Genomic DNA, 27,550 nt, shown 5'->3' with positions numbered 1-27,550 from the left:
AGAAGCCTGGTGTCGTGGAGCTATTTGCTGGAACAGGTGTAGAACTAAAGAATAAAACAATACATACAGCTTCATCTTTTCTGTCTCTGTTTAGCATAGATTTGTGGTGAAAGAAAGAAAAAAAGACAGACAGAGAGGGTGTCCTCCTCGCTTCATTAATAAACACTGCGAGCTCAGGAGAGCTGGCACTGTGAACACACTCCGGGAAGGTTACAGTAAAAGCTGAGCACCTCCTGCAGCTGCAGGGCCTCACCTCGTCCACGGCCGTGTAGACCTGCAGAATCTGCTCGTGGCCCTTGACCTGGCGCACGCTGATTTTGCAGGAGAGCTGGGCGGTGGCGGGGCTGTATCTCTCCAGAGAGAAGGCACAGTGCAGGGGCTGCTGGTTGCTGCACCAAACTTGGGGGAAGGAGAATTCCTGAGGTGGCAGAGGGAAAAGGAGAAGAGGAAGAAGAGGGACGTCAGGGACAAATGGCCACATGTACAGCCAGAGAGGAAGACTGCTTATATAATTCACAGCCTGAATCCTTTGTACAGTAACGCTGTTAGCAGAAGCAGCTTGTGGGATAAGTACTGTACCCAATATATGAGGGAATGTGAGGAACAGGGAAAACAGATTACTTTGATGTCTAATTAATTTCTGGAGAGCAGGCACATCTGAGGGGAAACGTCCTTGACCTTTGCCAGACTCTGTCTCTGCCTTATCTGCATATTAAAAGTGACCTGTAAATGATTCCTGCTGAAGACCACGCCATTAAATGCGGCAGGACACAGCGCCTACTGAAGAATCAACCCGCGTGGCTTTGATCTCAGCCGCACAGCAAAGCTCACCGCAGCAAGATAATGGAGCCGGGGAGTGGTGGCGGAGTACAGAGGGGGAGGGGATGATGGACGTAGGAAGCTCGGCTCTTTAGCACTAAAAGCTGACTTGATGTATGGTGCGCCACGCGCCTATTATTCTACACCTGCTCCGCCAGAGCAGGTTCACCGTGCCTGCCTGCCCGCCATCCCAAGACCCTCATAAATAAGGCTGTAGAGAGTGGGTGTGTTTGAAACGCAGAGATTTTCACCCTGCATCCACGTCTTTAAACACCGGCAGAGTACAGTGGGGAAAACAGCTCAGCTGCTCTGCACATGGCAGCAGCAGATACAAAACGGTATTCTAGTGCCGCGTGTTCCATCTAATGCCTTTTGAACCCTAATGCACCTGCAAGCAAAAACAAACACAGAGATATTAATCACAAGTCACGTCCATCTTAATGATCCTTGTGTGAGAAATGTGGGCGACAGGCGGATTCACGCTAAAAGGAGCTGTTTTAAAACACAGGATGGTGCCAACAAGCAGGAATATAAATCAAGCAAAAACCAGTTGAATATGATCTGAGAGGAAACGATCTTCAGATTTGCCTCGTCTTTGTCTGAGCATTTGTGACAAGAGGTAAACATCACAGCCCCTAACGCTGTAGGAGGTTTGCTTTCTCAACCTGTGGCGACTGACGCTGTGTCACTTAGCATCTGACCGGCTGAGAACTGCAGTTTAGAACAAGCTGAACTGATGAGACAGGTCAAGCTGAGATATCACAGATGCAAAGTGTGGTAGCTGCGGCTGAAAACAAGACGAGGCTCGGGTCAGGTTGTTTTTCTTCACAATCAATACAAATTTTGGTTTTCAGATTTCACGTCAGTCACTACTGCAGACACAGTTTTAAATTGTATTGACACAAAATAAAGTTTCCAGTCTTCTAATCATCACAAACATAGAAAGGTTCATCTTAAGTATTTGACCTCTGCAACAATAACTCTCCTTAAAATATGCTGCTGCATCTGTTTATGGTAGCAGAGGTGGAGTAGAAGAAAACAGGGGTATGAGGAAAGAAAATCTGTAACAACTGGACAACAGAGATATACATTGTGTGTTTTTTTTTTTGTAATACTAAGTATCTACAGGGACAGTCCTTGTAAAGGGAGTTACTGTAACATCCTTGATCTTATTGTGGACAAAGAGAAAACAGGAAGCAGAGCCACATTATATCACAGCTAACATGCCTTACTCTTAATGTGTAATACTAAATGCAAATTGTAGTATAACACACCGTATAAAAAGGGAGTAGTCAGTTCCAGGAGTTCACTCAATAAACAGCTACACAAGTGTGTTCTCCTGCTGACAGGTTCATGCAGCACTGCTGACAGCTGGAGCACGGGACACACGCACACCTCTCTAGTGCACAGCTATGGAAGGCTCAGACTAGAACATGATAATGTCATAACATAACATACGGAATTAACATACATGGCTCATTTAGATTATTTTACTATTACTGTAAGACGGAATAAGGTTGCTTACACCATTTCCCCCAAATTTCAGTTTGATATAATTATGCTTTCATTCAAATCAATTAGCTTTAACTTATCACTTGTTCAAAAAAAAGGTTGTTGCCCTTTTTTCATTTAATAAAATCCACAAGCATATTTTAATTGAATTAAAAGTGATTTGCTGAACATAGTTTTTTGTGTAATTCATTACAGACAAATGTTAAATTTTGTGAAAGAAGAAGAAAAAGAATGAATGAATAATAAATGAACGAGTATTATTTAGTTTTTCACTGCCTTCAGCACTGGAAATATTGTGATGTTTTTTTCCGTGATAAAGAAAACAACTGAGCAGATGAATATTAATGACTCAATGTGATAGTTGTTTGAAATTAACATGAACTAATTTAACTTTAAGTTATCTTGTAAATGCAATCAAGTTCATGAGATAATGAATGTATTGTTGTTGTTATTATTATTATTATTTATTGCTCATTATGATTGCAGTTTAATATTTTGATGCTTACTGGGACTAATGTCCCGTACAGCTGCTCCTCTTAAGGTGATTTATAATCCCACAGGGGGCGAGACTTGAAACTTAAATACATTTGCATAAATTTTTCTGAAAAATGTATTAACACTAATTAACATTACAACTATAAAATAATCTGAAAGAGTACCTTATTAGAATGTGTTAGATTTACTTTACTGTAAAACACAAAGTCAGTGATGCCGAACACACAAAGTCTAACTTGACTCGAACCACAATCACATCGAAGCTCGCCTCACACTGTTTATTGATCAGTGAACTAAGAGAGGAGCGCTGCAGAAACAGCACAGTAATTAGCTCTTAGCAGCAAAAAACAGGATCTTGCAAATTAGTGCCTCTGTTTCGGATCTATGTTTTGACTTAATCGGTTATTGCCATGGTTACCTGACATGTGGTAAAGGGTTTGATATTCCACAGGAACTGGGGAACGTCCTGGATGGACACCTGGAGGCTGAAGGTGTTCGCTCGGAAAGGCAACATCTTTGGCTCCTCGAGGAGCTGACCCCCTCTGGTTTTCTCTGCTGCCACCACTCCCTGGAGAGGAGAGGGGAGGAGAGGAAGCAAAGAGTAAGGGGGAGATATTAGAAATAGGGGGAAACGGGCCAGGGAGAAAAAAGAGATAAAGATGACAAAAGAGAAGTGAGATGAATGTGAGAGACATAATAACACAAGAGTGTCCTCCTTCCCTTTGAGGGTACACCACCTTTATATAATAGCACAAACTCCTGTTTCTAATCCTTTCCTCTGTCACATCCACTAATTGACTCATCACAAACGTTAACACAGAAACAATCTGAAAAAGAAGTGACGTTGATTCTCCGCTGAACAAACCCTACTGCAACTTGTGCTCGCACATTAGCCTCACACATACGCAGCCTCCACTTGACAGATTGAGGCTTGGATGTAATGCCGGGGAAGCGCCTGCATCGAGGGAGGGAGGGGGGAGCAAATGTCCATCTCCCAAATTGAATTTGTGATGATGAAAGAGCACTTTGATTGTCGCCTGTAGGTATTCATCTGTCATCATTGTTCAGTGTCTCTGTGGACTCTGGGACGGTTCAGAGTCGGGCCTGTCTATGCTTAGCCGTCTCAATCACAAAGAGAGGAGACAGGGAACAGAGCTGTGGCTAATGCCAGGCCTCTCTGATGGATTCTGACTCAGTCTGTGTGTGCAAGAGCACGCCTATGCATGAGTGTGTGTAGCCACTGGGTGTGCAGAAAGGTGAGCCCATGCCATATTGCATGTTGCCTTAGCTGGAGGTGGGAAAACAATCAATTTACAGCAGATAAAGGACATAAATCACAGGGAAAATAAATGTGAAAGTAAGGGAGCTGATATGACGTTTCTCTACTGCCATCATGACTCCGTCACTGTTAAACACAGAGCCTGTCAGCCAGGTTTCTGTAGACTGTGACGGTTCCTGTAATTTGACACATCTCACACAAACACACACAACTGATTTGACTGTTATACCATATTTTTTACAGCTGCACGAGTGTTACAAAGTCAACCATAAATGAGAAATCCCAGCCGGAGAAGAGGTGTCAGAGGAATTTTCAACATCCAATGTTCCTCAGAGATAATTTTGAGCATTGAGAATGTGAGTGGTTGTCTGAATCGACAATTGTGTTGCGGAATATTCGGTTTGATGAAAAAAGTTAAAAGCTGAAAGCTCAGGTGCAAGACAATGAAACTAACTACCAAGTCCAAGGTTCACTTCAATTGAAAACCCACACAGAAGGCTAGAAGTTCTAAAACATTGTCCCATGTGATAATACACTGCTGACTAATGTATAAATTGAGCTCTCAATTTATCTCTCTGGTCCTTTAAGAGATGTTTCAAACAAAAATGGAAAAAATTCATGGGGTTCCAGTTTGTAGAGTGGGATTATAATCTGACATCTGTAATAGAGAATATCTTCAGAATAAAACAATGAATTTGCAGACATCACATTGAACTTCTTACATTTACATTTCAAACCATTAATGCATCGCAAAAGTCTGAGAGGATTCATCAATAATGAAAATAATCAGTTTGAGCCGGTTGCATCCTGAGGTTCAGAATAATTTAGTAATAGCTAGTATTTATTTGTTATTTTCCTATCTAGTACACCTATAGTTTTTAGGCAAGCCATTAGACAATGATGGATTACTTTCAGTTGCGTCCTCAGTCTTTGGACTCTGTGTATAAATATCTGCCATAAGCATTACCAAGCTATAAAAAACAGAGAAGGATTTACCACTTATTGTCCAGATTAAGTTTACATTATGTCAAGTCAAGTTAATTTATTTATATAGCACATTTCAAACCACAAAAGGTGACCAAAGTGCTTTACAAAAACACACACACATATAGGCAGAAATCAGGACAAACAAACATTGAAATAACTAATGTAGTAGCTAATATGTGGGCCCTGTTAACTGCAGTGAAATGCCAAAGAGAAGAGGTGGGTCTGGAGCTGTGTTATGAATGTCTCAATGGCGAAGGGCAGTTCTGATGTGGTCGGGCAGATTGTACCACAAACTGGGGCACGTGACTGAGAAGGTGCGGCCGTTGCTGAGTTTCCACCGAGACTGAGGAGCGACAAGCAGTGACTGCTCAGAGGACCGGAGGGCCCTTAATGAGTTATAGGGCATTACAAGTTCAGAAAGGTAGGAGGGAGCCAATCCATTAGGAGATTTATAAAAAGTACAATTTTAAAATGAACTCTAAGACTGACTCCCATGAACAGGGAGTTGCGGTTATCCAGGCGAGCAGAGATAAAAGCATGGGTTACTTTCTCACAGTAAAGACAATCACTTCAGTTTTGGATTCATTCAGCATTAGGACGTTTTGTGACATCCAGGCCTTAGTGTCCTGGAAACAGTCAAACAGAGGCTGCAGTGACTGAGGGGTGTTGCATTTTAGAGGGAACATACGCTCACCGTACACTTTTTACAGATTCTTTTATCACGAGTTGAATGTTTCTCCACACAAAACACAAAGAGACGTACTTTTGAGGTGTCTTAGGTCCAGGCAACATTTGTCTAATCTCTATCAACAGTTATCTGAATGCAGACAAATTAAAAAGGCAGACAGCTGATGCAATTCAGTCAATGTGTTCCACCTCCTTTGCTCTCCACACAGACTGTTGAGCTGCGGGCAACCAAAGTCTGCTCAAACCTGATTGGTCAAAATAGAAATGGAGACCAGATGGCTTCAGGCCCCAAAATTGTCTGAACATGCAGAATCTGTTTATAGACATTAGCAGGTAGCGAACTTCGATCTGTGATCATGCTCACATTGATGATTTGGTCTTAGTTCACTTTAGATTACCAAGGGACGTTATCAAAGGATAGCAAACCAAAATGCCTCTGGACTAAATTGGACAGACCGACAACCAATCAGATCAAAGTACTGTGTGAAGAAACAAACTATAAAAATGCCATAGGTAGAGTTGTTTGTTCTTCTTCTACAGAAAATACATTTTCCAGGTGGTTTAATACAGTCACAATGGTGGATTCTCCCAGATCAGTGGCAGCCATCTTGTTTGTTTAAAACTGTCCCTGTTTCAAAAACCCACTCTGCTTTAGATAAATGGTTGTGATTGGCCCAACATGTCCCAGACAGATATGTGTCTCTGATTGGTCTGTTTCTGCTGTTGGACACAATACACAGCTGAGTGAGAACTCAAACAAGAGGAGTTGGCTGCCATTACATTGTGACATATATCAGGAGTATTGTGAGGATCAATATGGACGTTCACAATCACTGATTGTGCTTAAAATGTTATCATTTAAAACAAATCATTTCATCTGAAAGATTTTACAATTTAGGGCGAGAAGCTAGAGGTTGAGGTGAAGGGTATTTTCTTGAAGCATTGAGACGGGAAGAGAAGGTCTGCTAGGAGAATACTAATACAAGTGGTATTTCCAGGTTTGAACCATCGACCTGTTGTGTCTTCACTAGGACCTGAGCGCTGTGACCTTTCTGCAACATTCCGTGGGTTTGCAACAACTGAAACAGAAAATCTGACCGTTTTGATGATTTTAAGATTTGAACTGCTTGTTTTTTTTCCAATTTTGAGACAAGCTGAAGAGATGAGACCAATCTAACTGTAAAAAAATCTGTCTAGTTGAAGAGATGAATATTAAAAGATGCAGCTTCACCCAGTATCGCGGAAGCCATCTGAACTCTGCCAATCACGACCCTGTCTTGCGCTCAGCTGAGGAGAACGTCTCCCTCACACGAGTGTTTGTGTTGCATCCGGCTTCCCGTTGATCCAGGATCCAGTCTGTAATTGACTTTGTGCCGCAGCTCGGAAAACACACAGAAGCGATGTGGTGCTAACAGACAGGGGCCCGGGGGACACGCGGAAGTCTGGCATCTGCTCGGCAGGCATGGAATTCATAAAGCGAATCCAGAATGCATTTTAAAGCCAGCTGCCACTGACGGCTGAGACATGACAGAGAGGCAGAGCCAGTCACGAGGCTCGTAGGGCTCCGCGTGGCTCTGCTCTACTGTTAGTCTAATCTCTGCGGGGAGATGAGGAAGCCTGATTTCCCTGATGTTCACTGATGAGCTCTCAATGCTTAAAAACCCAATAGGTCGCTGAAGGGTAATCAAGTCAAACAAGGGGAAAAAAAGGTAAACATTTGAATGGCAGTGATTACAGTACGGCAGCTTTTGTCTCAGTCTATTAAAACCACTGGCAGAGAATCTGTCAAGCTGTTCCAGTCCCCACTATCAGCTCTAAATATTGTTTCACGGTGCTGATGAATCTGCAATCACTCACATGGCTCAACTGGTAGAGAGCACATGTTGAGGTCCCTGCTGCCGCAAAGAAATCAGGCACAAAAAAAAGAAAAACTTTTATTCACACAATATGTTGAGTTTGAATCTTTGCCACAACCTACAGTGTGTACTTCCTGATAGAGTGGATTTAGCTTTAGTGAACCTGAGCATCCTCATCTTGTGAAAGAGGTAATTCCTTATTATGAGGCTCCAGCAGTAAGTCGTTAAAGACTCTGCAGCTTGTCCAAAATGCTGCAGCACGTGTCCTGACAAGAGCCAGGAAAATAATCCACATTTCTCCTTTCCTCTTCTCCCTCCCTATTACACTAAATAAATGAATGTCTCATCAATACATGTTACGGACTTGACTTCTTCCCCGGAGTCCCTTTGCCCTATCGTTCGCAGATCCAGGGCCACGGCTGCGGCCACATCTTGGATTACGATGGTGGATCGCGAATCAGGGATCGTGATCGTAATGGCCGATCCTGTATCGTGCTGGCAGCTGACCGTGGACTATGATTACAACAAGACTGCTTGATACACAATTTGAATTGAGGGGCCTTTGAAGAGTCAGGTGATAATTTACAATGGGTCCACTACTGTAGGCGGCACAGTAGGTCAGTGGTTAGCACTGTCATAGCAGAAAGGTTTGAATCCCGGTTTGCATCTTCTCTGTCTGTGCATGCGTAGGTCTTCCCTGGGTACTGTAGCTTCCTCCCACAGCCCGAACACATGCAACTTGAAGACTCTAAATTGACCATTGAGGTGTGTATGTGATTGTGAATTAGGGCTGGGCGATATGAACTCCAATCAATATCACAATCATTTTAACACACACAAACAAACAAACACTAAGATCGCATTCATTTAGTCATTAATTGATGGTAATACAGCACGGTACAAGGTACCCGGGCCGCCGCTGCAAAATTAATGTAGTGGAAACGCGACAGTTTGTGAATGCACGCATTGGGGAAAGTATGAACCGACATGAGCAGGATTAAGTTGGTTAGAGGTTATAAACGTCAGTTTCAATACATTTTGAGTTGATTGGCCAGCCCGAGCGTGAAAAGTTGTTTGTCTCAATATGTTGGCCCTGTGATGGACTGGTGACCCCACCTCTCGTCCAAGCTTGTCAGCTATGATTGGCTCAAGGCCCCTGTGACCCTCAATATACATATAAGCAGTTTTGCTAATGGAGGAATTGGTGTAATTTCATTTATTTTAAAAAGTCGACCCTGTGCATGTTTTGCCATGAGCTGCGGGCAAATGAAACTTAACTGTGGGAATTGTCTATAGTAGGGGCTGCACATTTTACCTGCATATTCTTCTGCAGCAAAATCTACAAAGTAATCCTTAGAACTGGACACATGTCTAACTACAGCTAAAAAATACCAATAAATCAGTCATTTCCAGTATAAACAAATCAACTCAGCAGTGTTCTCCACCTCACTCTGTCTCACTTCAATCAGGGAATTATTATTGGAGAGCGTAGAAGATGCAAGTGCATGATCCACCTCAGCTGCCATTTTTGAATGCAGCAGTCTCACATTATATCAGCTCTGCCCTGGTATTAGCCATGCTACCTGTATACATGGTGGATAGACAAACATGCAAGTGTCCCCCCTCACCTGAAAGGCGTGTGGTGTGTCGTCCACACAGTACACCCGCAGGCTGTAGTTCATGGAGCCGGCCTCCATGCTCCCAAACACAGCCAGCTTCAGCCTCTTGACGGCAGCCTGCGTCAGAGGCTCGCCCACCAGGGCGTACGAGCCCGGCTGGTCCAGCAGCAAGTGGCAGCTCGATGAGTCCATTAGGCAGTAACAGGAAGTGGACTCCTCCTCTATCGACATCACTTCCTGCAAAGAAGAACAGAGGAAGTTAACGTCTTTAGTGAATCCATAAGTCTCAGCTAGACAATATCACATTATAGAGTCAGTAATTTTACTTGCATCAATTATACCAATAGGTTTGATATATGATTTTAAAGCATCTATGATAAAACATTATGAAAGTGTTTTTTAGATTAAGGCAGACTTTTTTTGTGTTTTTTCAGAAAAACTGTAAACAACCCAAAGTGCACAAGAACGCTAGAACAAATTCCCATAAAACTGTTGTAAAATAGTCACATGTTATGTCTTGACAGTTGCATAACCTTTGTCAATACAAATATACTGTGCATAAACCCTCTAGTGGCAATCTACAGTCAGTGACACCACCAAGTCAAACGTTTCGTCTGAGTTCATCAGGAAAAGTTTTAAACAAATAATTACTTTTCTTAATTTCTATTTTGTTCAACCATCCTCCTCAAGTTCAATAATATTAATGATATAGGACTCTAACTAATCAAGAGAGTTTAGATGTTTAATTCTAGCTAATATTTACGACTGTCGTGAATTTTTTGAAAGGAAAACTCATTGCTTTCTTTTTAACTATATCACCTGAATACACTCAAAGGCTGATCATGAAACTGTTAACATTAGTAATTGACTGCATGTTGCAGTTTGCAGTTCTTCTGATTCCTTACAATAAAACCTTCAGGACGTGTTTTGAAAATTGTATTTTACTTTCTCATATTGAAAATTACTAATCAAAACTCATAACCATCAGAAAAAATCGGACTCTATCTTACACAGACAGACAGACAGACAGAGACAGACACAGACACACACACACACACACAATCTGTTGAAGAGCTAAATATTCATGCCCAGAGCTGCATGGATATCATGACAGGAAAACTGTGCAAATGATGCCCAGCACACAGTAGAATGCATTATGGATTGACTTCTGGTACAGTGCAGTGGAATAACGGTGGAGGGAACATAACACAGGTTTAAATCACAAAGCAAAAACCCACACAGGTTGTTAGGAGTCTCCTGAGAACATGAGAAAACATTTCCTACATGAGTGATGGTGTTAGCACATAGCAGAATACAAAATAGTCATTATGCAAAATACAGTTATTTATTTATGAAACGACAACAGCAGCTGGAAAGAACTTCATTCCAACTGGATAACAGCATCTCGTTAACAGCATGTCTTTCATTCGTCTCTATTCCCTTCTTTTCTTTTCTCTACTTCTCTAGAAGACAAACAGGAGTGTTATTGTACCAAGGGGACGGGATGACAAGCCAATGAACTCTTGGAAAGAGATGAGTTCAGTCTGTGTTTTTACAGTGAATGACTGAGGAGGTGGAATGACTGTTTCAAGCACACTCAGTTGCCTCACCAATTCAAGTGAAAACTCTGAACTTCATTTCAAGGGAAACATAACCTAACAAAAATGCAAATGTGCTCAAATACCGTATATGATCAGGGTAAAGATTTGTTTTAATCTACTGAAGAAGCAAAAGTTGAGCGTTAACTGCTCCAAATTCTCCTTCAAACATCTTTCTGTGAATGTCCAATGTCACAACATCGGTACGCAGCACTTTGCACCCCCCCATCCGTCCAGGCGAGCAGATACAGTCCATGAAATACGTGTGATTATAGAATTTAATGAGGAGCTGTGAGGCCAAACAGCTAAAACACAGCCCTGAGGAGGAGCAAGATTTTATTCCCTCGCAAATAACCACACGTTACCTGGCAGCGTGGCATAGAATAGAGGTGTTACCGGCAGTCATCGCTGCCTGCAGGGCGGCAGAGCACCACATGTTCACTCACTGCTGGGTCGCTTCATAACAGCCTTTAGCTACACCACCACACTGGACCTCAAGGAACACCAAGGGGGCGTTCTTGAGCTGCTGAATGACCTTGAGTTAAGATTGTTTTCTCAACTTGTCAAACTGTAAATTCATAAAAAAATAATGAACTGATCCCAATAAAATGTTTCCTGTTTAAATAAAATCGGATAAAATCTTCATATTCTTCTGAGTCAGTCCCACAAATGTGCTCTTTCCCCTTTTTGCTAAAAACTACACCAACCAGCTGTCCAGACGCTTTCTTTCATGTTTGTTGGGCTTTTTTGACAGAACAGAATTTGATTGGACAGGTGAAAGGGGAAGAGAGAGATAGTGAGACACATGCATCAAAGGGCCGAGTCAGACCTGAACATACATTCACTTCACTTCGGGGCGGCTGTGGCTCAGGAGGTAGAACGGGTCGTCCACTAACCAGAATATTGGAGGTTCGATCCCAGAGACAAAGTGCTGCATGTAGATGCTCTGGAGGATGCGTGTGTGAAAGACCATTTACTGCAGAGGACTCAAGCTTCCATTCACTCTGAACCAGTTGTTTTTAAGAAATTAAAGACTTCCACCCATTATCTGCACCACTTATCCTTTCAGGGTCAAGGGGTCTGGAGCCAATCCCAGCTGTACTGGGCAATCCCTCAGAGAACATGCCAACCCCACACAGAAAGGCCTCGTCAAAACAGGACTCGAACTAGGAACCTTATGCTGTGACGCGTAAAAAATGCTAACCACTGAACCACCATGCACCAACAATTAAAGACTTCAATAGTCTGTCTGTTACATATTTGTGAATGTACACATTACTATTACTTGACTACTTTGATACTCAAGGAAACTTCAAAACATGATTCTCAGCCAAGATTTTTTGTTCTTTATATTTTCTTCCATGATTTTCTCCCTATGATTTAAAAGCAGATTTAAGGATGTTTATGTGCAGTGAGCATCAGCTCATAACTCACTTGAATTGTGACTCTGAGAAGGAAGGCGAGCTCTGACTCAAACTGCAGCTATCAGGCACCTGGGGCTGTTAAAGGAGCTTCACATCCTCTGAGAGCTGCGTCACAGCCAGTGCTGCTGCTCCTGCTGACCATGTCACCGCCTCCAGGTCCCCTCCTGTAACGACGCACCTCACAGTCTGAAAGACCTCTGGTACTCAATACCATGGGGTTCCAATGCAAGACAGTAGATCAGGACTCTCAGTTCAGTCTGAGAATCTGAGATTTCATACAAGAATATGTAATACCAAGCTTATTATTTGACTAAAACCACAATGTAAGGGTGTTTCCAGCAATGTTCCAGCTGAGGGACTGATAAATTATACCGTGCAGTTTGGCGTCTCACCAGAACTGTATCCCAATTCATCAGGAAACTTAAAGAATTGTGTGGAGCAAAAAAAGGATGCTTATATTAGGCTCTATGTTTTCTCTGTTGGCAAATTCAGCTTGTACATTATTATCAGACCCTGATGCAACACACAGGGAGAGACCTTAGCACTTTTCAGCCACACTCATGTCAGGGTCTGACAGTCCTTCTGTAAATACTTTATGTTTACCTATTTTATTTCTGCTGTATCCTCACAAGAGAACTGTAACACAGTGCAATATGACACTCAATAATGTTTTAGTGTGGCTGGGAGTGCGGAGGAGTCGTCTACCGGTATACTGTGTATAAAATTCCCTGAAATAGGTTTTTTTTTAATGGCATGACAGGTATTCCCCCCCCCCAGCCCCCTCTCTTTAGATTAGACCTCAATGGTTAGTCATCATTTTGAACCAGGAAGCTGTAAGGTTCTCTGTGCCCTTTTAATATCACAGGGAAATCTCAGAGCGACATGAATCTTGTATTCATTCCTATTCCCCCTAGTCCCCTTCCATTCCTCATGCGCAACACTTGCACATATTGAGAAATTTCCCTCTTACACTGTGGAGAAATCTTTTTTTTTTCTGTCCTCACACAATAGGAAAAACCCTGATTGTTCATAAAGGGCAGGGTTAGATAAACATGAGCCTGAACCGAAGGAGGGGGGAAGCAGAAATGCTCACTGACACCTCTGTAAGCAAACAAGATGTCAGCAGAAGAGCTGTTTAATCTCTGACTGGATGACCTGACGAAAGCTGACAAGGTTTCTAATCCGCAGAAGCATCGGGCGGCATCTCAGAGACAGATTATGAAAAATAGACACGGGAGAAGGCAGAACAAATGAGGGACCCTGCAGATTCTGTCTTCTGTATTTTGGCAACCCCTTATGTAAGATTAGCACACGAGAAAGAAAAAGACTGATATCATATCTCATGCCTGTGTCATGAGAGAGATTAGCTGTAGGTTTGGCTCGGCTGAGGTGTCTGTAAACCAGCACAAATTAAACATGGTAACAACACGTTCAGTTAGTGCTGCTTGGTCTTATTACAGGTTTGGAGCTAAATTGACTGCATCACATTACCAGCATTCACAGGCATCGGCCTCACCCAATATTAGGTGTGTTCAAATCGGACAATTTCTCCTTCTAGGAGCGTCAGTGAGACGAGAACAACGACCCAACTTGCAGCGTTTACTGTTTTTGCGTTGCAGATGAAATGGATGCTTTGGAAATCTTCCTGTTTTGGAACATAGAATACAATGAACAAGAAAGTTGACTGAGAACTTTGTTTCTGCTGAAAATAAAACTGTATATATATATTTATATATAGATCAGTGGAATTAAGTTGCTTCACATTTATACTACAACAGAGGTAATTGGTGATTATTGCTCTATGTTAATGACTCAATTCTTTTATTCCCCACATGACTCCCGACAGTGATTGTTTCATATCGACAGTTTAAACATGATATTAAACTGTGTATTAAAACTTTTTAGGCTCATGTGACAGGATATGTGGAGATAAAAGTACACTCATGTTGCCTCTGTTAGAAAACAAACAGACGCTCTAACACTGAGCGGGGTGAAATCTGAATTTCGATCAGATGGACCTCATACTGCATCTGTGTCTTTACCTCAGGCAGTGTTTAGCACAGACGGATCTGCAATCTTTCTCTCTGCACTGGAAGGATTTTGTTTAGACTGCGTTTCCTTGACCTTGGGAACAGCAGTTTAGAGGCAGATGAAGTTTGTTTAGTGTTCAGGAAAACAATTGAACAAAAGTACATTTCCATGACAACTGGGCAACTCTGTTCGCTGAGGGAGACTATGTGATATGATTGGAAGCAAGAGCTGCTACTGGGCGGCACGGAACATAGTTAAGTGAGCCAGCATCTCCAGTGTTTAGAGGAGACTGAGCTGAACTGGCTTTGTGATACAAGCCCATGGAATCTTAATGTGTTCACCCTGGCATAACAACTGGAGGCAGAAGGCAACTTCTATAAATGTGTCAATGCTGACTTCTTTACACAGTAGCTGTTGCTTTGAAAACCTCTACATCAAAAAACATGAAAAGAAACTTGTGATTTTAGGGTAGTTACATGATATCGCTTCTTTTCCATACTCCAACTTCACATGAGAGGTGCTTTAACAATCAGGCTTTAGATGGGCTGCATGAGGGTTTTGGTTTCAAAGCTCACAACCTGATCAACAGTAATGTCGAATGGAAACTATGATGACAAATATTTGATGACCAACCTTTTTTCACAACACAAATGAGACTAATTAATTCCTGCTTTGATGCCAAACCGCCACCTTAAGGATGTTATGTGTTCACCCCTGTTTAGTTGTTGGTTGGATTGTTTGGTTGTTAGCAGGATTACTCAAAAGCTATTGGACAGATTACCATCAGAGGGCGTATCCAAGAATTTTTACTTCCTTTATCATTGCGAAATAGGGCGTTTTTTCAACATTTTCACAATTTAATAACTCGTAAATCTTGAGGTACATTTAGGGAACTGATATCTATGAGTGTGTGAAATTTGGTGGAGCTTGATTAAATGTAAGGGGACCGTTGGGCCTCGGTGCTCTACTGAGTGCAATTCTAGTTTGAACGGTTTCCTCCACCACCCAAAATGACATCTTGTTCAGAGCTTGATTTGATTGACCTGTTGCTCTAACATTAAAAAGAAGCATCTTTAAATCATTAGCATTCTGTAGCTGTCACTATGTTTTCGAATGATGTATCTGTACACTAACTTAATCTACAATCCACTGAGCGGGAGACAAGAGGACACAACAAAATAGCAGAGACATCGAAGAAAACATGCAGGTGTCGCACTGACATTCATGAGAAAGTAAGTCACAGTAACATTATTAACGTCTGTGGCTGGGACATTAATGTTGTTTTCATCTGGCTGCTCTAAGCAATCAAATGGGACGAGTAAGCTTATGCATCAATGTCACTGTCATCCATCTCAATGTTCCCTAAAGAAACATCACTAAACTCCCTGAAGCTGTGGGCTTAACACACTCACAAGACATGACAATTAAAAATGGACGACAAAAAGGAGATAAAAAATAATCAACTGACTAAATTTAGACACTAATATACAGTCGATTTTGGTCAAATGACCGAAGCACTACTTGGAGCTCCTGACATACACACTCCAGCATTTGGTAGTGAAACTTAGAACAAATACATTTATTTAATATAATAATAATATTTTACGGAGCCCCTAAAGGGTACCTGCAAGAATCATTTTTTAAGGGATTACTTTTGCATTTCCTCGCAATTTATTTTATGTTACGTTGCAAAACTATACAATCCTTTATTCTTTCTAAGCCATATGTAGTAGAGTCATATATCTCTGTCTGAACTCATCTGAGCCTGAGGGAAAGCTTGCCGAGCCCGACTCAAACCTGACAAGCATTCTGTTTTTATGCCTGTGATGTGATTTGAATGTAACTTGCTTGCTTGTCTTTGTCCAAACCCGGCCCAGCCTGATGGATCCTGACGGGTCCCGACCGGTTTGGTTATCGTAGTTCAGTAGCTCATTTGCACTCATCCTATACAGTATGGATCAGCTTATTGAATTTAACATTTCACTGGGCATTAGGTATGCTGCTACTTAGTGAAAATAAACAACAAATTCTCTTGAAGAGGATAAGATAAAAGTATTGCAAGGTAACGCACAAGTAATCCTCAAATGATTCTCGCTGTGACCTTTCAGGGCTCCGTAAAGTACTTTTAACTGGGTTACAGGGACCTAACCCAGCTTCCATAGCACATCATGTTGCATCTTTGCTCGGGGTGAGATCAGGGTGAGACGCCACTGCAGTTCTTACATATTCTTCTCAGCAGCCATCTCGATCGCTTAGAAAAACATTACTCAGGACAAAGGCAGACTCTGTAGAGAGCAGGCAAATGTGACTGCTCTTCCTCTACATAACAAGCTCTTTAAAGCGCTGACAAGCACCACAACAGCCAGGGGCAAACCTGCAGCATTCATTATTCTGACCCATGCTTGCCTTGCCAAAAATGTACGTCAGTTTTACATTTACATTTTACATTGCCGCCTGACTGGATATTGTCTTCATTATTCACCCCCACTACTAGCCTCGTTATCATGGCGCTGGTTACTGCTCAAAAACATGAGCGAGTAATGCAAAGTGATGGCGGCGATTGGGCTTGTTATGCCTTTAGGTTTGGGATTAAGCGTTTGGGACTGGAGAGAACAAAAAGGCTGAAACTGTTGGGATGAAAACCCACACAGAGCTGGAAAAGTACCAAACACAATGTGTACTATTGCAAAGCATCAGAACAAAGCTAACGGGAAACGCACAACACTGGGTGAGTTACACATCGCTTAGATGTAGTAGGTGTCAATGCTCTCATGACCGTGTGTGTATGTGTGTGTGTGTGTGTGTGTGTGTGTGTGTGTGTGTGTGTGTGTGTGTGTGTGTGTGTGTGTGTGTGTGTGTGTGTGTGAGGACATCTATAGAGGGAAACAGAGAGTTGTTGTCAGCAGAGAAACAATCTCCAGGATTCTACTCCTGATCGCCTCACGTCTAAATTCAGTCTGCCGTCTCTCTCTCTCCTGCCACTCCCTGCATTGACTGACAGCAGCCATGCCTCTTCCTGGGCATTACATGCTGTAATTGTTTCTTTATATTCCTCCTGCCGGACCGGCGGTGTTACCTTCATCTGGCCTTATGTCACCCTCTGGACCAGCAGAGGACATAAGGCCGGATCAATCAGCTCGCCCACAAAGCCCCAGCAGTCTTTTATGGCTCACACATAATTCACCGGTCACATGTCACAGTGCCTGACTGGAGCTTTTACCAAACATAAAGCAAATGAAATGGTCAGTGAACAGAGGGAACAACTCATGGCATCTGGTGTCAAGATCTGTGCCTGCAGATCGTCTAAATAACCAGATTAATATCAATCAATCTTGACAGTAACAGACCTCGGATGTAATACTGCAGCAGCATTAGCATTTAACGAAGTCATGGTTCTAGGAAAGTGTAGCTGTGTTCTGGTCTCACATATGCTAAATGCACCAGTGGCATGCTGTCAGGGCCACTCAAGTTAAGCTGTGCCTGACCTGTCTAAAAATAGACATTAATTCAATTCAAACAATCAAACGATCCCAGAACAGTGATGTAAAGGATCTGATGTTGCCAACTTGCACAGATCTTTTATTTGCGTCTATCGTTCCTGTCATTTGTGTGGGTGTGAGTGTGTCCCTTTGACAAAGTGTTGGGGGAGAGCAGCTTGTTGTGGAGTTTTGCTCATTTAGAATCAAACCTGATTACAGTAGCAATAGACAACTTTGTGGTATTTGTGTTGGTTCCGCTGTAGCAAAGACAAGACCTGTTTTGGAATTTCACCCATGTGTTTTTGAGAAAGGCCCCCACCACCATCAAATGTTATGTTTGTTTCTGGCTGTTGACAACATGGCTACTGCTGTCAACCTGCTAAGAACACCACGCCCAGTGCTTTGATAAAGGCAGAGTAAAACAAACCTGAAGGCAGGTTTTGTTATTGATGAAGTAGAAATAATGCCAACTTTTGGATTGGATCTTGGACAAATGGACTGCTGTCATATAGAGCTTGATCACATGAAATTACCTCATTGAGTACATGGGCAGAAATGTTATGCTAGCAGCCATTAGCCAGTTAACACATGGAGTTGAAACTAATGGATGGCTATGAATCTTTTTGTTCATGTTTTTGTTGTAGTTTGTTGGACAAGCACAAAAGTGAGGATGTAAATGGAGTCTGACTGTTGGTCATGTCCTGGACTACCTGGACAAATCTGGACATGTTGGCTGCTGAATTTGTGGAATGAAAAAAACCCAGGTCCCAGCAGATAAGTCCAGGTCCAGTTTCTGTACCTGTCTGACCATGGCTCTCTCCACTGCTCATTTTAAGTTCCCTCCTTACTTAATCCAGTTTCTGTTTCTCTCCAGCTTCCCCTTCTTTACCACCTCTTTTTCTAGATTGAGTTTCTACATTTACTCCAGTTGTCCCACTGCCTGCTATTTCCACTACCTGGGGAAAGCCACCAATAACTATCAGGGAAAACGAAAGCACTGAAGAAAGCATTTGGTTTTTCCATGAAATTTCACACAAGATGCCAAATAAACTTGTATAGTAACAGTGAGGCTCATAGGGACCTGAACTAAAGCCATTACTGTGCAATAAACATTTAATTCAGAATACTGCCACTTAAATTTAACATATATTGATCAGTGGAGAGTTGAGGTCTGAGGCAGAATACATCTGCAGCAGTTGCATTAGCTAATTCAGAAACATATGGGCCTCATGTGGAATGAACCTGAACAAAAGGGGAAGCAGGCTTCATTACAATGCTGGTGTTTGTTGGATTCCGCAGATCCAGGTGTTGCAGCTGAATTTGCATTAAAAAAACATGCTAATTTTACCAGGTACAGAAGTGAGTGTATTGCACATGCTGCAGATGCAATTCCCTTATCTCCCTATTGTATCTCATCTGAAGCAAGACAGGTGGTCAGTGGGAGGAAACAGCTCCCAAAAGTACAGATTCACATAAGAACAAACTACTTTACTTTTGTTTCCGTGACTATTTTTTTCTTCTGCTTAATATCTTTACAAAATCAATACACTCGTACTTCTGTCACATCCATGGTCTTGAGATGTAGCTGGCTTCGTAGTGCAGACATAACCAGTGGAAACACTGGAGTTTGGTTGGTTTACCCCTCCTCCTTTCATTCTTGTTGACATTTTGCTACCAAACAAAATAATGGAGCCAATCAGGGAAAAGAGACAACAGGGGAAAGGCAAACACTGTGTCTAAGCCCAGCTAAGATCCTGATGGGCCGCACGGTACTTGACAGGTGTGGTTCTGCAGCTCTCACCTCCCATTTGCTGTCCTGGGTTTTCCTCTTAAGCTGGATGTTCCAGTTCTCGGCGTCCACCTCGGCGCAGTGAGCGATGGTCATGGCCACTGGGCAGAAGAGGTCCAGGCCTGGAGGACCGTATGTCACCTCTGGGCCCAGTAGGATTTCACAGCCTTCCAGCGTTTGGACACTAAACACACCATGACACACAGACACACACACACAAACAGAATGAGAATGAAAACCAGCGTAAAGGAAACAAGAAAAGAAAAGTCTTGCAAGGAAAAGTTTACCTGAGTTAGTATATGGACACATGTCAGCAGAAAGACATTCTGCTCCAATCCAAATGCATCATAAATTATTTTTTTATTGCAGGGAGAGGTTGTCTGAACAGCTGTCTTCTTATGTGAAGCATGCATGCAATAAATTACTGTGCTGCAAGACTGATGAACTACCGAAGCATTAAAGTGAAATGCCTTAATGAGTTCTGTACTTTAATTTCTTTGAAGCATGATCCCTAATCTGTGAAGAAAAAAAAACTCTCACTCCTGCAAAGAAGTGAAATATGCCTGTTTGTCTGTGTTGAGATTGTAGGCTGGGATCTTCACAGGACTTCCAGTATTCAGCATTATATATTTATGATCTGAGAGCAATCATACATGGTAACAAACTCTCTTTGAGCTTTTGCATGAGAAAAAACAAGCTAATGAGAGGAGCTTGTGAAACGAGGTGGGCTGCAAACAAAACACGCCTGAGGGCTTGTACCTCCAGGTCAGGCTTCCTGTGGGGGCCAGTGCTGTAGACTTTTGTTGCTCGAGTTCAAGCTACTGCTGCACAGCCGTGCAGCTAGAAAAGGCTCCAGCCCGGGTGAAAAAGTCACAGTAATTTACGTCGAGCTGGAGTGTGCTCATTAAAAGCAGCTTACAGTAAACAGGTCTTGCCAGTGGATGGTGGCAGCAGTTGTTACAGGAAAAAAGAGGGCAGGCGGGATCATGAACATGAGCGTCGCCTCTAAAAAAAGCTTGCGGGGCTTGTTTGCATCATCACAGATCAGAGAACCGAAAATGTTGATTTGTTTTCCGATTTCATCCCTTCAATGAGGAGTCATTTATGGTCGCCATGAAAGCAGCAGCTTTAACTTACTGCGCACTACACAATGACATGAAACAAGCAAAGAAGAGATTTGGATATAAAGTGACTTTGTAACAATTCGGTTTCGAAAGGGAAATGATGTAGTAAACATTTTAGCCATGAGTCCACTGGGACATTACATCTTGCAATCCACAAAGCAGAGCAATAAAACATCCTTAGTTAAGTAGACTATTTTTATATAAATATTATACTATTTGGTGTAACATTGTTTACTTATTTGTACTTTTTACTTATATATATATATACATTTTTACTTATTCCACTAGTCCCCCAACCCTCTATTTCAATCATTCCCACAAAAATTGTGTATGTTTTTATATCTTGTGTATGTTTTTATTGAAAACAAATTTGTTTTACATCTACTGTATGTAATCAAGAAATACACTGTGTAAATAAACTTTTGGGGATTTTACTTAAGTGGCTCAGTGCTATCTCAAGCAAAATGACCCCACCTTCTGTTTTTAGCAGCACTAACAGCAAGGCTCTATGGGTGGCAATGTTATATCATAGACTGTATATAAAGATGGATGACATGTCTCCACTTCCTCCCGATGTATACAAATTAGGCCAAAATATCCAGTATAGAGGTGCTGTCATTTTGCTATTTTTACATTATTTGGAGCCAGAGTTTGTGCACTCATGATTATGAATATGGAGCTACGGTATTGAGGTCCCACCAACACTCAACCAATCACGAGTCTGTCTCACCTGTCAATCATGAAATTTCACCCCATTTCTATAGCATTAAATAATTAATTAAAAGCAAAGTAACTGAAAAAGTGAACATTGGAACATACTTAAGTGTGATAAGAACCACCTAAAATAAACCATCTTTGAGAAAGATTTGCCAACATGGAGGAGGCAGGGTTTAACATCTATACTGCAGCCAGCCACCAGGGGGTGATCAAGCACTTTAGCCTCACTTTTGGGGGATGTCATGTGATCCATCTTTATAAAAAATCTATGTATCGAAAGGATAGAAGGTCGGTTTGGTTGAAACAACTACTTGATGAATTACAAATACATTTTTCAGAGACGAGTAGTATCAAATTAGCGAGCACCAAATTTCACAGTTTGTACTTAAGTATCTCCAGATCTATTTGGCAGATTGGCCTTTAGCTTTGCTACAGATTTACAAGGTCCCCCAGATAAATCCTAACAACTTTGGTAAAAGCTTAACTTAACTACCACTACTTTGCTTTGATTTAAAAGGACCTGTACAACTAATGAGATTCCATTCAGGCACGGCAGCACTTTGTGTTAAGAGCTAATTAGGAAACGTTAGCATGCAGGAATTAGCAAGTGCAGCCTCAGAGCTGCTAGACACATAATCTTGTTAAATGATATATGTTATTTATACTGGAAGCCCAGCAAAATGGGAGGTGAGCACATCTGAAGTGTTAAACTGAGCACACAACTATAGCAATTATGAAAAGTCGTTAGTAAGAAATTACAGTGGAAACCGCTTATAGCGATCACGTTTGTCTGGGCCAAATTTATCACTATAAGCATTTGATTGCTATAACCGAACTGTGTATCTTCTGTATGGCAGTCCCAGAACTTGAAGGAAAGCTAATGGCAGTTTGTACGATAAGGACGACATCAAATTGTGCACTCGCGTATGCACACACACACACACACACACACACACACACACACACACACACACACACACACACACACACACACACACACACACACACACACACACACACAGAAACTGTTATCGGACACATGTGTAAACCCAGACTGGGTAGAAACAACAGAATTTGTAAACTGGAGAGCCGGAGGAGATGACGGGGTGCGCACGGTTTGGCTTGATTTGGTTGGCGCAGTGCGCAGCGCGAATGATGAAGACACTAAAGAGAGCATTAAGTTACTGACAGAGCCAGTAAAAACTGTGAAAAATTACCTTTTTTCGGACCCAAAATGAACACTGTATACGGACTACCTGATCACTGTAACCAATTTATTTAAACAGCATTTGTATAGGAATGATGCTGTCTATACAGAAGCTTTTTCATCCATATAAATGGTTGATCACAATATCCGTGATTATTAAAACTGGTTTCAAGTGTATTGTTATGAAAGGTTTAAGCCTAAATCTCTAACCTGTGATGCACCATTATATCACAGAGTATGCATACAAAATTCTAACACCTCCTTCATTTCTCTTTCAGTAGGTCTGGCCAACCTGTTGGTTGGTTTATGACCTCTTTGTTTAACTCCTCATTTGTATTGTCCTGCTATTTATGTTGAGACACTCCCATATCTACCTACAAAAATAAGACACAGTGTCAAATAAACCAGAACAATCCTTCAATCTATAATACATTTCATTTGTGATACATTCTTCTTCTACAGCTTAGCAGGTTCCATCAAGATGCAGAACAAGATCACCTGTCTTCCCAGTGTCTAATGGGAAGTCGGTCCTTATACGTTAACAGCAGCCCTGCTCTTGACAGGCCCTCGATCCCTCAGCCAATAGCGCCGAGCCTGATCACACATTCAATGCGAAGTGTAGCCAAGGAGCCGATTACCTGATCGTTAAGTAGCCCTCAGCTCGGGCCTAAGAGTCCAGCAGTAACCTTACAGGCTCGTGTCCTCTTCTCTAAGTTCCACTTGTCATCACGATGAAGGCCTTTATACGGCGGCTACTTAAGCCCCAATATGAGGTGCATTATTTAAAGAGAGCGATGACTCACTCCTCAGGGAGCCGCGCAAAGTGGCATATTGGGCAAGGGAGAGGGTAGAGCGGCGCTTAACAAATGCATACATTAGCATGCTCCATTAACTTCACCTTTATTTGCTTGTAGTCTTCCACCTGTTTGTCCCACTGTGATTTTAAGCATTTTGAAGACACCTTATGTGGTGCATGGATGCATTAGTCAAACAGGCATCCAGAGGTTATACTTTTAGACTTCTGCTTCTGCCATCGTCTATAACATCTCTGTTTTGCTGCTGCCTGTTTTTCCCCTGCTGAAGTTTTTACTGCAAAGCTTTTATCGGCGCAACTTCAGTAATCAAGGACCTGCACGGTTCCTTGATTGAAAGAGCAGCTCTTTAAAACATTAACAATAGCAGAAATTAATCCCCCATCTATTTAAAAAAACACACTGCAAGGGACAGTGTCTTGATTTATAATACCACCCTAATGACTATTCAACTAACTTTAATACCACTTCATTTCCAGTCCCAGAGCTTGGTGCACCGCGGCACACTTGACTGGGAAAATGAGTGTAAGCAACAAGGCGAATCACTTGAAACAATTCACCATGATATGTGGTCACCTATCATTGAGAGTCATATTCAAAAAAACAACAAAATGTCTGAATGAGTTGAGTAAATGTGCAAAGCACTTAAAGGCACATAAATAGCGGTATGTTCTGCCACATTATTGTGTACAGCAGACACTGTGGTGCGTGGGCACTATACACTGAGCTCAGCCGTGTGATCACAGCCTCTCAGGCCCATTGTTATTGGTAATGAGTTCATCAAAGGAACCTGAAGAGCCGAGAGTCAATCCTTTTCTCTCCAGCGTCTGTTCTTCTTGTTTTGATGAAGTCAATAAAGGGCAGAGATGAGTGCGTATGGATGTTAGCTGAGTCATGTGTCTATCTGAGCAGAAAATGGAAAAGATGATAACCATGCTAAAAATCGATCAGTTTACTTCCCATCCAAACTCTGGACTTTCAAGTTTTCAAAAGTGATATTACTTTAAGATTAAAGTCTTTAAACACATCATTAACACTGGTTTTATTTTGAAGATATTGTTAATTTTAGTCATGGGGCTTTAGGGACTGCAATGTTAATTGATGCCAGACAGTTGGCCCATGTGTTTACACTTTATTTAATTGAATCTACAACATTACAGGTTGCCATTGAATAGGAACTATAAAACCACAATTAGGCCACATTTTCCCCCAAGTACAAAACAGGAGCTTTTCTCTATCATCACAATTAGTCCACAATGTACATGTTTGGTAGCCTATTACAAATCAAAATCTAATGAATTTGTATGCCCAGGAGAATAATCCAAAAGTAAATTTGGATTTTTCCTGAAATTACGTCAGTCCATACTATCGAATATAACATCAATTCTCCAATGTCAGTTGTTATTGAAATAACTATTTAAAATAAGAGTGTGTATTAACATTGTGAATTACCTTTGGTGATGGTTCAGTATATTAAATAATGTTTTATTTTTCATGCTCATTGATTAAGTTTCCATATGCTATAATGTCGAGGTCGGTGCTTTAATTCTGATCATTATTTTGATCATTGATCCTCACCCTGTTTCTTCGCATTGAATTAAAAACAAATTCATCAGAAATATGAGCACTTGAATATAAATTAGCGATGAGAACTAAAATGACAAAAACATCTTTAGTTATGTTCTCTGACATTTCAGTTTATGACCTTTGCTGTTTTTGGCTTAACTTTTGGGCAGCTGTCACATCATCCGTCCTTATATACACTCACTGAAGGGGATACAGAGTTGTGTGCTTTGCAACAATACTATGAATGTTGCGTCTGAGATGAGCTGTGAGGTTAGAGCAGGAGCTGCCCTGGAGCTGTTCCAGAGAAACAGCTGAGCTGGGTCAGACACTGTGGGCGGCCTGGTCTATGACTGCAGGGCCCTGCATCCACACGGGAAGCCATGTCACACCTATGCACCGGTGCCCTTCTACTGACAACCATGTGTATGAGATTATCATGTTAACCCCCAAACTGTTAAATTGATCCTGGTACACACTGGGCGAGTTCTGAGAGTGTTCCTCCTCTGATTTAAGAAGTCAAATTGAACCTGGGCCGTCTAGACAACAATAAACGGCAAACAGCGGCGTGTCCCACATGTTCATAGAGCACACATTTGGAAGTTCCATCATTAAAAGCTCTTTTCCTACCAGGACAAAGGTGTTTCTGCCTCAGTGGGTTGAGGGATTTATCTCACAACACAACGCACTCGTAAAACCTCAGAGGAAAACGGAATATGTCTGACCTAAGCAAAACTGCGCCTTGAAAAGATTTAGATGAGCCTTTGAAAAGCTTCAAGAACACTTTTTTTTTTTTTTTAGAAAGGGGCTTTAATAGGACTCTGTCAGGGTGTGGAGAAGTAGGCTGAGCAGGGATTGGGGGGCTGGACGCTGCAGAGAGAAAGAAAGGATGCAATTCTCAAGCGTCTGCGAGGATGTCGGCAGTGATTGACAGCTGGTGAGATGACAAACACAACAGACCACAGGCAGAATTACGGGTGTCTACAGTAAACATCTCACACAGCCAGGCGGAAAAAGAAATAAAGCACTTGAAAGTCACGGCCGTGGCTGAAAACTGAATACTGTCGGATTGAAGCTTGAGATATTTTGATTGTGTTTCAATGGTGGATAAACCGGTGGAAGAAAGCAGACACTTGATGCTTGTAGATAGGAATCGAAAACAAGAGATGAAGATGGCTGCAGACCTTCCTGTGCAGATATATAAAGAACACTGCCGAAAAACAATTCATGATTCACGGAAGTGTATACTTACTGTGTAGCATATTGAAAGTGTGACAGAACAAAGAGCACACTGCAGTCTTTGAGGTCAGTGTATCATGAGTCGTCCTTCTTCTAAAGGGGAAATTGACTGCCTGCTTTTAAAATTGAGCTCAAATAGAAGAAATGACACATTCGTTGCTGTTTGCACCTTATTATTTCATCACTTTGTCAGGTCCATAAAAGCCTGTCATTTCGTGCGGCTAATGTTGGCACTTTGTGGGCTCTCTCTTCTTTTTGTGACTTTGTTCAAGCGGAGTGGCGCAAATAAACACTGACACTTCAGAGGAAACTGGAAAACCCTTGTGGCTATCTGCGAGGACGAGTTTACAACCCCCCCTCCCCCAAGCCCTGAACACTTCCCCCCTCAGAGAGAAGCTCAGTCCATCCAAGGGTCATTACCTAGCTGTGATCAGAATACACAATGCGCGTATATGCTGTCAAGATGAAAGGCCTCGGGAGACGTCCGCGCCTTCCATTCCGCTGTGCATATCCATCAGCGCACCGCGCTCCATTCATCACTGCATTCATCATCGTTTAAACAAGCTTCCCAGGTTGTGACTCTCTCCCAGAGCGCCGTATTGTTGACAGAGTGGAGAACATAAACTACATATTGACTCTAGGCAGAGAGGCTAGGACACAGAAAAAAACTGAGCGAGATTGGAGGTTTGACTTTGCTTCCTGCGCGTCAGTTGGCTAAATGAAGGACTCGGTTGCAGAGACCCCCCGTGGTCGCACGGCGGGAACTTGAGTTTTTCAACAGCAGCTGGGACATCAAAGGCCCAGACTACCACCTGTGAGAGGCTTCTGGAAATGAACACCCATATCGTGACACCTAGAGGACTCCTATAGAGAGCGGGAGATAGGCTGCAGTGCTTGCTGGGTCCATCTGTCACGCAGCCAGCCGGTAAACGCTCAGAGATGTGCTGATGTCCACAGGGAGGGTCACACACATCTGCTCTCTTTACATGTCTCCCTGCAGTACTGCCCAGAAAACAAAATGTTGGTTAATTTAAAGGTATTACTGATGATAGCAGCAGTTGTATCTTTTTTACACCAAAATAGGCAGGTATATACGCAGGTTTTTTAAACGCGGGTAAACCTGTTAAAAACAGCAGTCACCGACGCACCAGAAGCCGAGGCACTATCCTCCATCGCTGTCTAGACCACCATATTAAAGAAGAAGACAAAATGAACGCGTTCACCCGAGTGTCACGTTTCCATCACTGCAGATCGGAACCGGAGCCGATAAAAACTAGTGTCTTCTGCAGAGTCATTTGACCTGCTGGGAGTGA

The 27,550-nt window shown here is 42.1% G+C and overlaps 1 protein-coding gene across 2 annotated transcripts in view; it reads right to left on the bottom strand.

The window, feature by feature from the left end:
* Positions 1-27,550, bottom strand: part of unc5db (unc-5 netrin receptor Db) — a 188,910-nt gene that overhangs the window by 7,461 nt on the left and 153,899 nt on the right. For both annotated transcript variants that reach the window (XM_035167032.2, XM_035167033.2), the window contains 4 exons: positions 19,588-19,759; positions 9,264-9,491; positions 3,245-3,394; positions 254-418 (listed from right to left, as the gene is read on the bottom strand). In XM_035167032.2, the coding sequence (XP_035022923.1) occupies positions 254-418; positions 3,245-3,394; positions 9,264-9,491; positions 19,588-19,759 (715 nt within the window). The remainder of the gene's footprint in view (positions 1-253; positions 419-3,244; positions 3,395-9,263; positions 9,492-19,587; positions 19,760-27,550) is intronic.

Source organism: Hippoglossus stenolepis, chromosome 9 (assembly GCF_022539355.2).
Source record: "Hippoglossus stenolepis isolate QCI-W04-F060 chromosome 9, HSTE1.2, whole genome shotgun sequence".
NCBI classification, from domain to species: Eukaryota; Metazoa; Chordata; class Actinopteri; order Pleuronectiformes; family Pleuronectidae; genus Hippoglossus; species Hippoglossus stenolepis.
This window is presented reverse-complemented; position numbering and strand designations above follow the sequence as displayed.